The sequence below is a fragment of the Capsicum annuum genome, chromosome 6 (assembly GCF_002878395.1).
Source record: "Capsicum annuum cultivar UCD-10X-F1 chromosome 6, UCD10Xv1.1, whole genome shotgun sequence".
NCBI lineage: Eukaryota > Viridiplantae > Streptophyta > Magnoliopsida > Solanales > Solanaceae > Capsicum > Capsicum annuum.
This window is the reverse complement of record NC_061116.1, coordinates 194,231,325-194,248,711: the sequence shown is the minus strand read 5'-3', so window position 1 is coordinate 194,248,711 and position 17,387 is coordinate 194,231,325. Positions and strand designations below refer to the sequence as shown.

General features: G+C 38.0%; 1 protein-coding gene across 1 annotated transcript; it reads left to right on the top strand.

Moving 5' to 3' along the window:
• The first annotated feature begins 358 nt into the window (after positions 1-358).
• On the top strand, positions 359-16,965 carry LOC107855827 (acyltransferase Pun1). Its single transcript, XM_047414496.1, is given in 3 exon segments — positions 359-1,560; positions 16,078-16,850; positions 16,853-16,965. Coding segments are annotated over 3 exon segments (1,350 nt in total). The 5' UTR covers positions 359-1,096.
• Positions 16,966-17,387: the final 422 nt, after the last annotated feature.

Genomic DNA, 17,387 nt, shown 5'->3' with positions numbered 1-17,387 from the left:
CTTACTATCACGTGGGGCTGGACCCCATCATTTTAAAAACATTTTTTTTTTTTACTTTAAACTCAGTTTAATTATAGCTATAAAGAGATATCATATCAAATGCACCAAATATATTATTTGAATCAATATAATTAATATTATTGTATTATTTAAATAAATATCATATTCTATTTACACTTTTATTATTATTACTTTAGATATTTTATATAAAATTTTACTTTATTGACATGTACAACTGTAAACAAAATGAATTGATCGCATTGTAAACACTTCTCATTATTAATAATAAGATTGTAAATTCGAGTCCCCGAAATACTATAATAATTGGTTGAGAGCTCTTAGAAGGTAAAAAAAATAATATTTTCTTTTAAAAATTCAGGTGCTGGTAGGAATAAAAGAATGTGTTGGTTGACTTCCCATCACTTTTCACCTTTGAATCTTGAATTTCAGAGGTTAACAAGGCTATTCATTTTGGAATATTCCATTGCTGATTGGGTGGATCAGTTTGGAGTTCCCTATAAATTCCAACTCAACTTCTCAAAGGAAAAAGGGTGCATTCTAACTCTTCTTTCACCTATTTACTTTCATCTATTTTCTTGTCATAATTTCCTTGAATAACTTGCAAGTCTTTGATGCCATAAGATGGTGGACTTAGAATTTTTACCTAGGACGTTTGAAAAACAAAAATAAAATGCTTAGAATTTCACTTGAGAATATTAAAGTATGTTTTGAACCCTCTAAATCATTAAGTCAATCTCTTATTTTGTGTTGGAGGATTCAAAATCTATTTATAATTTTATATATATAAAAATTTTAAAACTCACTTTATATGTACGGTATAACTTTTTATCGAAAGAATTCGATTCAACACACCCCCTAAATAATTTTTTGTAAACACGGTAATGAACGTGTGTGATACTGTGTGTGGATTCTCTGGTTATATGTGTGATACTTTTTGATAAAGGCACAGCACCCCCTCTCCCCCCTCCCCTCCGCCCATCCTATCCCACCATAAAACACAAAAATGTCATGAATAATATATGTTTGGTTTTTGCAGCTGATATTGAAAATATTCTCAACTAATTTCAGTAACAAAATGGCTTCCTCAGCTCTAGTTTCTTTGTCAAAAAAGATCATCAAACCATTCTCTCCAACCACTCCTTCTGAAAGAATTTACAAGCTTTCCTTCATTGATCAATTCAATAGTACACAATATGTCCCCATAGCCTTTTTCTATCCCAACAATAAGGTATTCAAACCAAATGACATGCGTAACGTTATTGAAAATTCCCTTTCAAAAGCCTTAGCTGCTTATTACGCTTTTGCTGGAACATTAAGGGACAATGTTCATATCGAGTGTAACGATATAGGTGCTGATTTTTACAAGGCTCGATTCGATTGTCCCATGTCTGAAATTCTCAAAAGTCAGGACAGAAATGTCAAAGAAGTATATTCCAAAGATATACCGTGGAATGTCATTGCACCTAATAGAAAATTGGTCATGGTTCAATTGAATCAGTTTGATCGTGGAGGAATTGATCTAAGTGTATGTGTATGTGTGTCTTAAAATACCTCTCAAGCTTTCACACACACAACTGCCATTGCAGCAGTTACTGAGCTTGATGAGAAGGAGGGAAGAAGAGAGAAATTGAACTAAGAAGAGACTTTGTATATTGAGTTATATGTACAATGAGAGTTCATGCCACCTATTTATAGACTCACATGACTAACATGTGATTATCTAGAAGCTTCCTAACAACCTCCTAACAACTTAATCAAGTGGTCAACACACTAACCAACTTGACACACTTAACAAACTCACTTAACAAGCAATGCAACAGTGTTAACTAACTAAACACAGTATTAACCAACTGTTAACTAGCTAATATAGCAGAAGTACCGATCCTATAAGTTTTAACACTCCCCCTCAAGATGCTGTAACACCCCGCTTTTCGAACGAGAACGAAAATCGTCATTTCCTTCACGTAAAGGTTCCAAAAGCCATAAATCCAATGCAAGTTTAGTTTGTTAATAAATTATGTATTGTGGAAACCTATTTGAGCATGAATTGATATCATAGAGGTCCCCAAGCTCAAGGACAAGTTGAAAGTTTTCCTATCGTTCGAATTTTAGTGAGCGTTAAAACTTAGGTCAACTTCAATCGACCATTACTCTTTGTATATATTTAATTAGAGTGCCTACTATATATCAAATGAAAGGTCTTCGAATTATCTTTCCAACGATACCAATTTTGCAAAAATCCAACACCCAAGGAAGAAGGTATGGCTTTGCAAAGTGGAGTGTGTCGTGCAGCATAAGTTGTGCGACGCACACCCTAACTTATGCTATAAGGTGTGCGACGCACAACCTAATGTGTGCGATACAAAGTGCGTCGCACAACCTATATTATGAGATAAGGTGTGTGTCGCATACATTATTACTCAAGTGACTTAAACACTCTATTTTTGGGGGCAAAATGGTCCTTTTCCCACCCTTATTTAGCCATAAACACGAAATTCAGTCCCCAAATACCCCAAAATACACCTTCATTCATCAAAATTGCTCAAGAACTCTCCTTAGGGTTTTAAAGTAAAAACCCAAGAAACTCAAGATTCAACCGTGGGTTTTTGAAACTAATTGCATATTTGGAATGCCCAGAACGTAGGCTTCAAAAAGCACCTATCATCTTCGCATATAGAGGTACGTGGGGTTATCTCGAAATCTCATGGGCTTAAAACTTCATGTTTTTAAAATGGAGGTTTTGAAATTACGAATATGATTATGTTTTAAATGTTTTATGATATTGGTTTGGTCTTTAGGTCTATTCCCAAAGTAATTTGATATATGATATACGTATATGCATGTATTCCGAAAAGATGTTAACTTGAGAGCATGAATTATATGAAAATTCCTCTCTTGATATAATTTTGTATTAAATCCTCATATGATGTGAATTGTTTGAAATCATCTTGACAAGCATGACATGAAATATTTTGAAAATAGTTATTATTTTTGACTTGAAATGAGAGGGTTGTTATGTTGAAATATGATGAATATAATGGTTGCATGAAATAATGATGTGATATTGATGGCTTGCAAGTCGGGTATAATGATACCCTATAGAATAAGATAAATGATTGAATTAAATGAAGTTTGATGCATTGATTTTACATGAGATAGGTGGATGCCTGAAGAAGGCATTTGAGTGTAAGGGCTCATCACTGGAAATCGTGTTTGCCGACATAGGGATTTCGTACCAGGCTACGTGATCTTGTGTACTTGACTTTATGTCATTCCCAAATTAGGACTATGGTTAGGAGCCCAGGCTAAGTGATCTTGGGCACTACTATACTTTATTGGGTCGAGACACCCTATTGTGTGATCTTGTGTGCCTTCCCCTCACTTATACTCTAATCTCGGTGGCAACCGAGATTAGACAGTTGGTGTAAATGTTATATGTAGGGTATTCCACCTAGCTCAGCTGCATTACATTGTTGTTGAAAACTATTACATGATGCTCATGTGTTTTCAAATGATTTGATATGAAACTGCTTTATAATGGCTCTCACCTATATTTGGTAAAAATATTATATTTTGTTTTGATTTCTCTGCATACCAGTACTTTTGTATTGACCCCCTTCCCTCCCAGGTTCGGAGGCACAGTCTAGGGGTCCAGAAAATTAGTAGATTCTCCAGATAGATTTGCAGAGTCGAGTGGTGAGCCTTCTATCTTCCGGAAGGCCTAATGTCTGGCAATTTAATTATTATTTAGTAGTTTTGGGTTTACTGGGGGTCTTGTCCCAATTTTTAGATAGTTATTTATTTCAGTCATGTAATAGAGATTTTGCAGACATTTTTGAGATGTTGATTGAGATTGTGGGACATTATTACCCCTTATTGTTTTCATATGATTCTTGACCATGTTTTCGTTATATTGTGTATCTTTCGTATTTCTTTTGTCATATAAGTCATGTGCATAATTACCAGACAGATAGGGGTATTTCGTTCCTTTATGGTTCGGAATACTCGTCACGGCCAGAGCCCCGGTTCGATCGTGACAAACTTGGTATCAGAGCACAGTTCATGGTCCCAGGGTGTCTGCAAAATTACGTCGGGTAGATTCTTGTTTATAAGTGTGTAGCGTGCCACACTTATAAGTAGGAAGCTACTAGGTGTTTAGGAAATATTTACCTTCTTTGTGAATTAGTTCGTGTTTCAGAGTCAAGTATGTTCCTAATCAGAAATCTTTTATCTTACAGAAATAACAGTTATGCCTCCTCATCGCAATACTAATAAGAGTGATCAGAATGATGAAGTCCATCCCACTATGGGATGAGGACACGTAATAGAGCTCCTACTCCAGACCCTGTCCCTACTCTGGGAGTCCCTCCAGTTCCGACCAGTCTACCTCGGGCTCTATGGACCAATTTTAATCGTCCCCCGGTAAATCAGAGAGATATTTTAAATGCAGAGTTTAGATAATCTATTCACATGTTGACAAAGTTGGTGGCTGTGCAGACTCAGCGGTGAAAGGATACTTGTTCTGCATCTGTTACTTTCGAAGCTACTCGGGTGAGCCAATTCATGAGGATAAATTCTCCCAAATTCACAGGTACTAAGGTAGAAGAGGATTCGCAGGGATTTGTAGATAAAATGGAAAAGATTTTCAAAGTGATGCATGTTGATGAGGTAAAAGGGGTAGAATTGGAGGCGTACCAGCTGAAAAAAGTGGCGAATCAGTGGTACAACGATTGGAAAGATGCGAAGGGCAACAATGCTGAGCCTTCAATATGGAATAAGTTTGTTGATGCTTTCCTTGACAGGTTCTTTTCTCTGGAGCTGAGGGAAGCTAAAGTAGAAGAGTTCATGAACCTCAAGCAGGGTAAGATAAGCGTGCAGGAGTACACTTTAAAATTTAATCATCTGTCCTGTTATGCTCCTGAGATGACGAGTAGTATGAGGGCCCGAATGAGGAAATTTGCATCTGGCCTTTCTAATGACCTGGTGCTTGAGTGCCAGGGAGCTATGGTGAATAAGGAGTTGAACTTTTCTAGGCTGAACGTTCATATGCAACAGGTAGAAGAGAAAAAGAAGAAGATTTCTTAGGCTAGGGAGCTAGAAAGACAGACGAAAAGAGCAAGATCTGCTGACCAGGGTCACAGCCAGCCTTAAAGGGGTAAGTGGGGAAATAAATTGCAGAAGAAGAAGAATTGGGCTAATGCACAAACTGCTACCAGCACCCCAGCGCCCAGACCCCAACAGACAGACGATCTTAGAGTTTCCAGACTCAACATGGATCCAGAGCCCCAGATACTCAGTCGTAGGGCAGTGTGGCCCAGCAGCGTCGTACTTATCAACGGTGTGAGTTTTGTGGAAAGAATCACCTAGGAAGGTGCTTTTTTGAGGGGAGAAACTGTTACACTTGTGGCAAGATAGGTCATCTTCAGAGAGATTGCCCTTCTGCGAGAGAAAATACGGGGGCGGAGGGGGGGGGGAAGGGCTAAGCCCCAAACTGCCTCCACGGCTCCTCCTCTAAGGGTGCTCCTTCAGCTGTCGGGAGTGGTCGTAATCGGTTATATGCTTTGGCTAACCGCCAGGAGGCGGAAGCTTCACCAGATATTGTCACTGGTACGTTGTGAATCTTTTCTCGTGATGTTTATGTGTTACTTGATCCCGGGTCTACCTTATCTTATGTGACCCCTTATGTGGCTGTTGGTTTTGGGTTTGAACCCGAAGTTATTGTAGAACCCTTCACTGTTTCCACTCCAGTAAGTGATTCTGTTGTTGCTAGAAGGGTGTATAGAAATTGTGTTGTGTCTGTTCTTAGTCGGGATATTGTGGCAGACCTTATAGAACTTGATATGGTAGATTTTGATGTTATCCTTGGGATGGACTGGCTCTATGTATGTTATGCCACACTTGATTGCAGGACCCGGAGGGTTACTTTTTCTTTCCCGAATGAGACACCAATTGAGTGGGCAGGAAATTCTGTGGCACCTAGAGGTCACTTTATCGCTTATCTTAGAGCCTGAAAGCTCATCTCCAGGGATTGTATGTATCATCTAATCTGAGTAAAAGACTCCAGGGTTGAAAATCTTCCTCTTCAGCCAGTCTCTATAGTGAATGAGTTTCTAGAGGTCTTTCTTGAAGATCTCCCAGGGATACCACCTGATAGGGAGATAGTTTTTGGCATTGATGTATTGCCAGAACTAGTCCTATTTCCATCCCTATGTATAGAATGGCCCCGCAAAACTGAAAGAATTAAAAGAACAATTCACAGACCTCCTAGACAAAGGATTAATTCGTCCTAGTGTTTCCCCATGGGGTGCACCCATACTTTTTATGCGAAAGAATGATGGATCCCTTCGTATGTCCATAGACTATCGTCAGTTGAATAAGGTCATTATTAAAAACAAATATCCTCTTCCTAGAATTGATGATCTTTTTGACCAGCTTCAGGGTGCTAAGTATTTTTTGAAAATAGACCTTCATTCGGGCTATCATCAGTTGAAGGTTAGGGAGTCAGACATTCCCAAAACAGCCTTCCGAACCTGATATGGTCACTATGAGTTCTTAGTCATGTCCTTCGGGTTGACTAACCCCCTGCTACCTTCATGGATCTTATGAATAGGGTATTCCATCAATTTCTAGACTTGTTCATCATAGTATTCATTGATGATATTCTGATCTATTCTAAAAGTGAAGAGGGCCATACCAATCTCCTCCGAATTATCCTTCAGTCCCTTAAAGATCATCAGTTATATGCTAAGTTCTCCAAATATGAATTCTGGGTGAATACTATTGCTTTCTTGGGACATATTGTGTCTAGCGACGAGATTAGAGTGGATCCCTAAAAGATTGAGGCAGTGAGAAAATGGCCCAGACCCACGACTCCAACCAATATCTGGAGCTTCTTGGGCCTGGCGGGTTATTACAGAAGGTTTGTAGAGAGTTTTTCTTCCATAGCTGCTCCGCTCACTAAGTTGACTCAAAAAAAGGTGAAGTTTGTGTGGTCTGATTCATGTGAAAATAGTTTTGAGAAGTTGAAGGACAAGCTAACTACTACTCCTATTTTGACCCTTCTCGAGGGTGTAGATGGTTTTGTGGTGTACTGTGATACGTCTCATGTGGGACTTAGTTGTGTTTTGATGCAGCATGGTAAGGTGATAGCTTATGCATCTAGGCAGTTAAAGGTGCATGAGCAAAATTACCCCACTCATGACTTGGAGCTAGCAGCCGTGGTGTTTGCACTTAGAATCTGGAGTCATTATCTCTATGGAGTGCATGTTGATATTTATATTGACCACAAAAGTTTGCAGTATGTTTTCTCGCAGAAGGAATTAAACCTCAGGCAGAGGCGTTGGATGGAGATTTTGAAAGACTATGATATGAGCCTGCATTACCATCCGGGTAAGGCAAATATTGTAGCCGATGCTCTCAGCGGTTGTCTATGGTCAGCCTTTCTCATGTTGAAAAAGGAAAGAAAAAGATGGTGAAGGACATTCACCGCCTAGCAAATCTGGGAGTGCGACTCTTAGATTTCGAAGATAGAGGGATGATTTTTCATGAGTTAGCTAAGTCATCCCTATGTGCTGAAGTTAAAGAGAAGAAAGTTGAAGACCCCATCTTGATGCAAATCAAGAAAGATGTGGGTCAACAAAAGGTAATGTCGTTTGAAATTAGTGGTGATGGTATTCTGAGATATCAGGTCGATTGTGCATTCTGAATATTGATGGACTGCGAAAAGGGATCCTTGACAAAGCTCACACTTTGAGGTATGTCGTTCACCCAGGCTCTACTAAGATGTACCATGATCTGAAAACCTTATATTGGTGGAATAACATGAAACGTGATGTAGCTAATTTTGTGTCTAAGTATTTGAACTGTTAACAAGTAAAGGTAGAACATTTGAGGCCAGGGGGTACTTCCCAAGAGATAACTCTGCCTTTATGGAAGTGGGAGATGATAAATATGGACTTCATTACAGGACTTCCGAAGTCCCGAAACTAGTATGACTCAATTTGGATGATTGTAGATTGATTGACAAAGTCAGCGCACTTTTTACCTGTAAGGACTAATTATTCGAGAGATGATTATGTGAAGCTGTACATTGAGGAAATAGTTTATTTGCATGGGGCACCTGTCTCTATTATATCCGATCGAGGTACGCAGTTTTCTTCTCTATTTTGGAGATCATTCCAGAAAGGTTTAGGTACCCAGGTGAACTTAAGCATAGCATTCCACCCTCAGACTGATGGGCAGGCTGAGCGCACCATTCAGACCCTTGAGGAAATGTTGAGGGCTTGTGTGATAGATTTCAAAGGTAGTTAGGTAGATCAATTGTCATTGATAGAGTTTGCTTATAGTAATAGCTACCATGCCAGTATTAAGATGGCACCGTTCGAAGCATTGTATGGGAGAAGATGCAGGTCTCCTATAGGGTGGTTTGAATTTGGTGAGACACGGTTGTTTGGGCCTGATCTTGTTCATCAGGCAATGGAGGATGTGAAAATCATCAGAGAAAGACTTAAGATGGCTCAGAGTCGTCAGAAATCCTATTTCGACGTTAGAAGAAGAGAGTTAGAGTTTGAGTTCGGAGATTGGGTATTCCTTAAAGTTTCTCCCATGAAGGGAGTTATGCGCTTTGGGAAGAAAGGTAAGCTAAGTCCTCGCTATATAGGACCATATCAGATTATAAAAAGGATTGGTGGAGTTGCATATGGGTTAGAGTTGCCTGCAAATTTGGGTTCTGTCCACCTGGTATTCCACATATCTATGTTGAAGAAGTGCATTGAAGATCACTCTTTAGTGGTGCCCATTGAAGAAATCAAAGTTTCCGATTCCTTGACTTATGAAGAAAACAAGTTAGAAAATTGAGGAGCAAGGAGATAGCCTCGATGAAAGTATTGTGGAGAAATCAGAAAGTTGAAGAAGCAACCTGGGAATCGGAAGATGACATGAGAAATAGATATCCCAACCTATTTTCTTCGATGGATGATGAGACAGAAGGTACTATTCTTATCCTATACCTCCTGTTCATTAAATATGTTTAAATTCGTGCTTCAACAACTTCCTACCCATCATTCGGGGATGAATGATCCCCAGGGGGATATAATGTAACACCCCATTTTTCAGACGAGAACGAAAATCGTCATTTCCTTCATGTAAAGGTTCCAAAAGCCAGAAATCCAATGCAATTTTAGTGTGTTAATAAATTATGTAGTGTGAAAACTTATTTGAGCATGAATTGAGATCATAGAGGTCCCCAAGCTCAAAGACAAGTTGAAAGTTTTCCTATCGTTCGAATTTTAGTGAGCGTTAAAACTTAGGTCAAATTCAATCGACCATTACTCTTTGTATATATTTAATTATAGTTCCTACTATATATCAAATATATGAAATGAAAGGTCTTCGAATTATCTTTCCAACGATACCAATTTCGCAAAAATCCGACACCAGAGGAAGAAGTTATGGCTTTGGAAAGTGAGTGTGTCGTGCAGCATAAGCTGTGCAACGCACACCCTAACTTATGTTATAAGGTGTACGATGCACAACCTAATGTGTGCTATAAAGAGTGAACCGCACAACCTATATTATGTGATAAGGTGTACGCCGCATACATTATTACTCAAGTGACTTAACCACTCCGTTTTTGGGGCAAAATGGTCCTTTTCCCACCCTTATTTAGTCATAAACACGAAATTCTGTCCCCAAATACCCCAAAATATACCTTCATTCATTAAAATTACTCAAGAACTCTCCTTATGGTTTTAAAATAAAAACCCAAGAAACTCAAGATTCAACCGTGGGTTTTTGAAACTAATTGCATATTTAGAATCCCCAGAACGTAGGCTTCAAGAAACACCTATCATCTTCGTATATAGAGGTACGTGGGGTTATCTCAAAAATCTCATGGGCTTAAAATTTCATGTTTTTAAAATGGAGGATTTGAAATTACGAATATGATTATATTTTAAACGTTTTATGCTATTGATTTGGTCTTTAGGTCTATTCCCAAAGTGATTTGATATATGATATATGTATATGCATGTATTCTGAAAACATGTTAACTTAAGAGCATGAATTATATGAAATCCCTCTCTTGATATGATTTTGTATTAAATCCTCATATAAAGTGAATTGTTTGAAATCATCTTGACAAGCATGATATGAAATATTTTGAAAATGGTTATAATTTTGACTTGAAATGAGAGGGTTGTTATGTTGAAATATGATGAATATAATGGTTGCATGAAAGAATGATGTGATATTGATGGCTTGCAAGTTGGTTATGACGATAACCTACAGAATAAGATATATGATTGAATTAAATGAAGTTTGATGCATTGATTTTACATGAGATAGGTGGATGCCCGAAGAAGGCGTTTGAGTGTAAGGGCTCATCGCTGGAAATCGTGTTTGCCGACATAGGGATTTGGTACCAGGCTTAGTGATCTTGTGTACTTGACTTTATGCCATTCCCAAATTGGTACTATGGTTAGGAGCCAAGGCTAAGTGATCTTGGGCACTACTATACTTTATTGGGTCGAGACACCCTGCTGTGTGATCTTGTGTGTCTTCCCCTCACTTATACTCTAATCTCGGTGGCAATCGAGATTTGACAGTTGGTGTAAATGTTATATGTAGGATATTCCACCTAGCTCAACTGCATTACATTATTGTTGAAAACTATTACATTACGGCCATGTGTTTTCAAATGATTTGCTATGAAACTGCTTTATAATGGCTCTCACCTATATTTGATAAAAATATTATATTTTATTTTAATTTCTTTGCGTACCAGTACTTTTGTATTGACCCCCTTCTCTCCCAGGTTTGGAGGCACAGTCTAGGGGTCCAGAAAATCAATAGATTCTCCAGACAGATTTGCAGAGTCAAGTGGTGAGCCATCTATCTTCCAGAAGGCCGAATGTCTGGCAGTTTAATTATTATTTAGTAGTTTGGGGTCTACTGGGGGCCTTGTCCCAGTTTTCAGATAGTTATTTGTTTCATTCATATAATAGAGATTTTGCTGACGTTTTTGAGATGTTGATTGAGATTGTGAGACATTATTCCCCATTATTGTTTTCATATGATTCGTGACCATGTTTCTATTATATTGTGTATCTTCTGCATTTCTTTTGTCATATAAGTCATGTGCATGATTACCAGACAGATAGGGGTGTTTCGGGCCTTTATGGTTCGTAATACTCATCACGGCCAGGGCCCCGGTTTGGGTCATAACAGATGCAGGGTACAAAATTTTGAGCACACCAAGCTAGATTAGGAGGCGTAAGTGTTGATCATGACTTAAGCCCTTTGTGAGGATGTCTGCAACCTGTTGATTTGTCTGCACTTACATGGGTTGAACCAACCCTTCTTTGATCTTATCTCTGATAAAGTGGTAGTCCACCTTAATATGTTTGGTCCTCTCATGAAATATGGGGTTAGCAGCTAGCTGAATAGCTGATTTGCTATCATTAAAGATGATAATAGGTTTAGTGATTGGGACCCCTAATTCTTCAAGTAGTCCATCCAACCAAGTTACTTCTGCCAAAGCTATGTCCATGCTCCTATATTCTGCCTCAGCTGAGCTTCTGGAGACAGTGTGCTATTTTTTGGACATCCAGGATATCAATAAACAACCAAACTATACCACATAACCTATAATAGACCTCCTAGTGTTTGGACATACAACCCAATCTGAGTTACACCAACAAACTAACTCTGCAGTAGGTTGTGCCTTAAGCCATATACCTTGTCCTACAGTTCCCTTTAGTTATCTTATTACCCTGTTTGCAACCTACAAATATGATTTTCATTGGTCCTACAGTTCCCTTTAGATATCTTGTCCTACAGTTCCCTTTAGATATCCAGTGTCTGTACTACATAACTGATATCAGGTCTTTTTATTGTTTCATACATCAATTTTCCAACAAGTCTTTGATATGATGTTATATCCCTTAGAAAAACATCTTCTTTAACACCTGCTGCTTTATCCACTTCAACAGAGGTTAGCTTGATATTAGTCTCTAATAGAGTAAGAGCTGGCTTAGCACCAGCAAGCCCTGTGTCAAATATAAGCTCCAATAGATATTTTCTTTGGTTCAATATTAGTCCACTTTCAGACCTCAACACTTCAATGCCTAAGAAGTACTTAAGTTCACCTAGATCCTTAAGTTTGAATTGCTGATGGAGAATATCTTTTGCGGCATTTATCATATTTGCATTGTCACCTGTTATTAGAAGATCATCTACATAAACCCGAATCACCACCATACCTTATGACTTCTTTAAGGTAAAGAGTGAATAATTATAACTACTCTGAGTGAATCCTCCATTGAGCAATGTTGCAGTAAGCTTTATGTTCCACTTCTTGATGCATGCTTAAGCCCATACAGTGACTTAATTAATCTGCAGACTTTGTGTTGCCTTCCCTCCTTGAAACCATCTAGCATCTCCATGTATACTTTCTCATCTAAATCACCTTGTAGGAAAACATTGTAGACATCCATCTGATATATACACCACTCTTTTAATGTCGCTAAAGCAATAACACTTTTCACTGTGATCATTTTTGCTACAGGAGAAAATGCTTCATGGTAGTTTAGCCCCTCCTGTTAGCTATAACCCTTGGCTACCAACCTATCCTTTAACCTCTCTACTTCTCCATTGGCTTTGTACTTAATCTTTTACACCCATTTTGATGCAGTTATGTTTTTGTCTAGAGGGATATCAACTACCTCCCAAGTGTGATTGTCTTCAAGAGCTTTAACCTCCTGTTTCATAGCTTCAATCAACCTTTTATCTCTACTAGCTTCATTATAAGATTGTAGTTCTACTTCTGATGACAGACTAGACACAAAACTTTGGTATCTTGAACTAGTATTAGCATAAGATACATAGTTTGTCATAGGATATCTGGTCCCTTTTCTTTTCCCGGGTGATGAGGTTGACTCATCTATGCTGGGCAAGTTCTGTAGGTGATAAGGTTAACTCATCTATGCTGGGTAAGTTGTGAGTATCTTGATCTTAGATACTATCAAAATTATATGGTAATGCACCTTTTTTTTGTAGCTTATGTGATTGACTATCAGGATCTGAGTAAGCATCTGCTTCTGTTACTGCATCAGCATAATCAAGTAAACTCAATTTAAGAAAATCAGTAGTTGATTCTGAGCTTGGTTCCTCTACAAAAGGGAATGAATCTTCTTTGAACACCACATCTCTTGTGACAAACAACTTATTAGTACACCAATCCAGCAATATATAGCCCTTCTGACTGGTAGAATAACCCATCAATACTGCAACTTTAGCTCTTTCAGAGAGCTTATCACCCTTAGGTAGTACTGAAGCATAACATTTGCATCCAATAAATCTTAGGTGTTTCAACGATTGGACTTTACAGAACAATATTTCATAAGTACTTTTACCCTTAATAGCTGAGGATGGTAACCTGTTAATAAGATACACATCAGCCTTAACATTCAAGCCTCAAACCCTGACAGGCATCTGTGACTGAAACTTGATGGATCTTGCAATATTCAATATCTGTTTGTGTTTCCTCTCAACTACACCATTTTGTTGTGGTGTGTACGGATAGCTACTTTGATGTATTATTCCCAAGGACTGAAACAACTCTTTGCATTTAGAATTAAGGAACCCTATCCTATTATCTGACCTCAGTATTTTTACTTGAACACCAAACTGATTCTGAAATAGAGTAAAGAAGTTTTTAGGGCTACAATACTCTCAAACTTTAATTGTAGCAGATGTAACCATGTATATCTACTATGATCATTAACAACAATTAAAAAATAGTACTTCTTGTCAAAAGTAGGTATCTTATAAGGCCCCCAAAGATCTATATGTACAATATCAAAATATTTTAAAGCTCTAGATGTACTGACAGGAAAGATCTGTCTAGTTTGTTTAGCTAATGGACACACATGACACTTATTCAGAATATCTACATCACTACTGTGCCTTAATAGATTCAAAGTTCTTAATGCCTGGGAAGAGGAATGTCCCAGCCTCATATGCCATAGACTGCACTCATGCATCTCTACTCCTATATTTTGCCCTTGATGAGCCACATTGTTAAGAATTCCATCTACTCCCCAAACATTTTTAAGGATGTATAATCCTCATTTTGCCTTACCAATACCCTTTACCTTGCCACTATGAAGGTCCTGAAATACACAAAAGTCAGGATAGAACGAAACAAAATAATAGAGTTTCCTAGTCATCTTAGACACTTATAACAAGTTTAGTTTGAAATCAGGAACATACAACTCATCCCTTACAACTTTATCTTTCAACACCTGTGTTTCTCCTACATGTTATATGTTCACCTTGGCTCTAGTAGGTAGGTTTACTTTATCACACATTGTGCTATCCATTTTATGTTGTGTGTTGCCACATGGTGTATGGCTCCAGAGTCTATTATCCATTTATGTGGAATAACATGGCTAGAAAAACAAGTAACAGTACTTGTCATATTAGCTTGCTCTGAGTCATTTGTCTCTTTGTTGATCAATGTTATGATATATCTATATTCATCTTTTAGAAACCTTATTCCTTTGCTAGACCAATGTTGTTGTTACCTTTACTTCCCTGGTTACCAACTTGATCAGCCAAATATGCTTTTTCTGGTTGAGGTCCAATAAAGTTATGATCTGATAACTAGCTGGTGTTTTGATTAGCAGCTGATTGTCCATATCCACCACCTCTACCTTGCCCATTGTAGAATGCTTGATTTGACCCTCCCCTTGGATTGTTATAGTTACCCTTCTTCTTGTTTCTCCAATCACTTGGATATCCATGAAATTTGTAACAGTTTTCTCTTGTGTGGCCAGTGAAGTTACAGTAATCACATCTTTTACCTTTGTAACCTTGACTTCCATAACTGGTTGATGCCTGATTCCTGCTTCCATATCCAGAATCTGCATATTTCTGTGTACTTGCGTGACAATAAGCTCAGTTTTCTCACTCATAGTTAAAGCGAAAGTAAGTTGTTGGATCGCATCTTCAATAATCATTCATATGCTTGGTTAAGTGTAGGTGTGGTTCACTTCATCAGTATCTGTCTCTTTGCCTGATCATATGTATTATTCAGTCCACTTAGGAATCGTACTAGCCTCAAATGATATAAGTGCTCTGCATACTCCTTAGACTTAGGACAATTACATAATAAAGCTGGAATAACTGCATCATGTTCACTCCAAAAATTCTTCAACTTAGTGAAGGAGGTTGAGACTGAGTTAGTGCCTTGGTGTAGGTTGTTGATTTCACTGTGCAATTGGTACAACCTCATGCGTTTCACATTATCAAACTTCTCCTTAAGATCTTTCCATACCTCGCAAGCATTTGTTGCATACACAATACCACTGAGTAACTCAGCACTTACTGAACTCATCAGCCATGAAAGAACTACTGCATTGGATGTCTCTCATTGATCATGTAATTCCTCTCTGTATGTGTCCTTGCTACAAGTACCAGTCACAAAACCATACTTACTATTTCCCATAGATCTACACCAAATTCCATAATTCTCTGAACCAGTCAACTTAATGGGAATCAATGCATCTCCTGCTACATCTGATGCTCCCAGAAATAGGGAATCACTAGGATCAATCTTAGGTGCCATGTCTATTTCACAGGCTACAACTAGATTGGAATCAAAATGTCACAGAAATCACAAAAATCTACTACATGTTAAAATACCTCTCAACCTTTCACACACTCACACACAATTGCCATTGCAGCGGTTACTGAGCCTAATGAGAAGAATCGAAGAAGAGAGAAAATGATCTATGAAGAAACTTTGTATATTGAGTTATGTACAATGAAAGTTCATGCCACCTATTTATAGACTCGCATGACTAACATATGATATCTAGAAGCTTCCTAACAACCTCCTAACAACTTAATCAAGTAGTCAACACACTAACCAACTTGACACACTTAACAGACTCACTTAACAAGCAATGCAACAGTGTAACTAACTAAATACAGTGTTAGCCAACTGTTAACTAACTAATATAATAGAAGTACTGATCCTATAAGTTTTAACAGTATGTCACACGAAATTGGAGATATCTGCACATTGAACAAATTTATAAATGACTGGGCTGCAATTGCGCCTGATTCTAACTTAAATATACGTCCTCAATTTATTGGATCATCTATTTTCCCACCCAAAAATGAACGTGTGAATGAGCGACCTCTCGAAAAGTGTGTAACAAAGAGGTTAACCGTTTCAAACCGCACACTAAAATCCCTCCTCTCTGAATGTTCATCATCAGGAGTGACAAATCCATCTCGCGTTGAAACACTAACAACACTTCTTTATAAATGTGGCATGAGAGCAAATTCGAATCAATTATTCAAGCCATCAGTTTTGTTTCAGACTATCAATTTAAGACCTATTATACCTTTGCCAGAGAAGACTCCTGAAAACTTCAGTTCTTCCCTTTTCGTACCAACATACACTGAAGAAGAAATGAAGTTATCGCGATTGGTTAGTGAGCTAAGAAAGGGGAAAGAACAATTTTTTGATGATTACAAAAAGTGTAAGCAAGGAGATCCTCAAGATTTGATTTCTACAACAATGTGACCATTTCGAGAAATAAGGGCACTGTTCAAGGACACTAATATTGATCGATCTTCATAGATGTAGCAGCTTGGTAAATTACCACTGTATGATGTAGACTTCGGATGGGTTCGGCCTGATAAAATAAGTATGGCAGACACTCAACTGAGAAATGCTTTCCTGCTGTTTGATAACAACACAGTGGATCATGTAGAAGCACATGTATCTTTTGATGAGGAAAGTACAATGTCCGCGTTCTGAGAGAGATGGATCAACTTCTTGAATTCGAACTTCCATTTGATCAAGCAATTCCGATTTCCAATGGAGCCTCGATGTTGATTAATGATAGACACTTCAAATGTGGAAAATAGTTTTTGGTGCAATCGTGAATCAGGCTTGTGGAGTTTGCATTTGGAGCTCGATTTGAAGATGGAAGATAGTCGTTGAAGTTGAATGATTGGAACACATGTAGTCATTGGAGTTCTATCGTTCCCATGTCTAACTGTGCTTTAAAATTTTATGATCTTAAATATTCTAAAGGAGTGAACTTTGCATCTGGAGGCGCTGGTTGTTTAGTTGAAACCTACACTGGATTCCTAAGTCCTTAATTCGAAGTAAATGGTTACTGTCTATGTCACTCACTTGGGAGGTTTGGTACAATCAAATGGACTGACTCATTGTTTCTAAGCTACTTAGCATTTAATATTTTTAGTAACCATTTGTCTTAAAGATTTAATAAGTTGAATGCATGCATACACAACTTTAAATATCAGGTATCATCAGATGTCCTTTG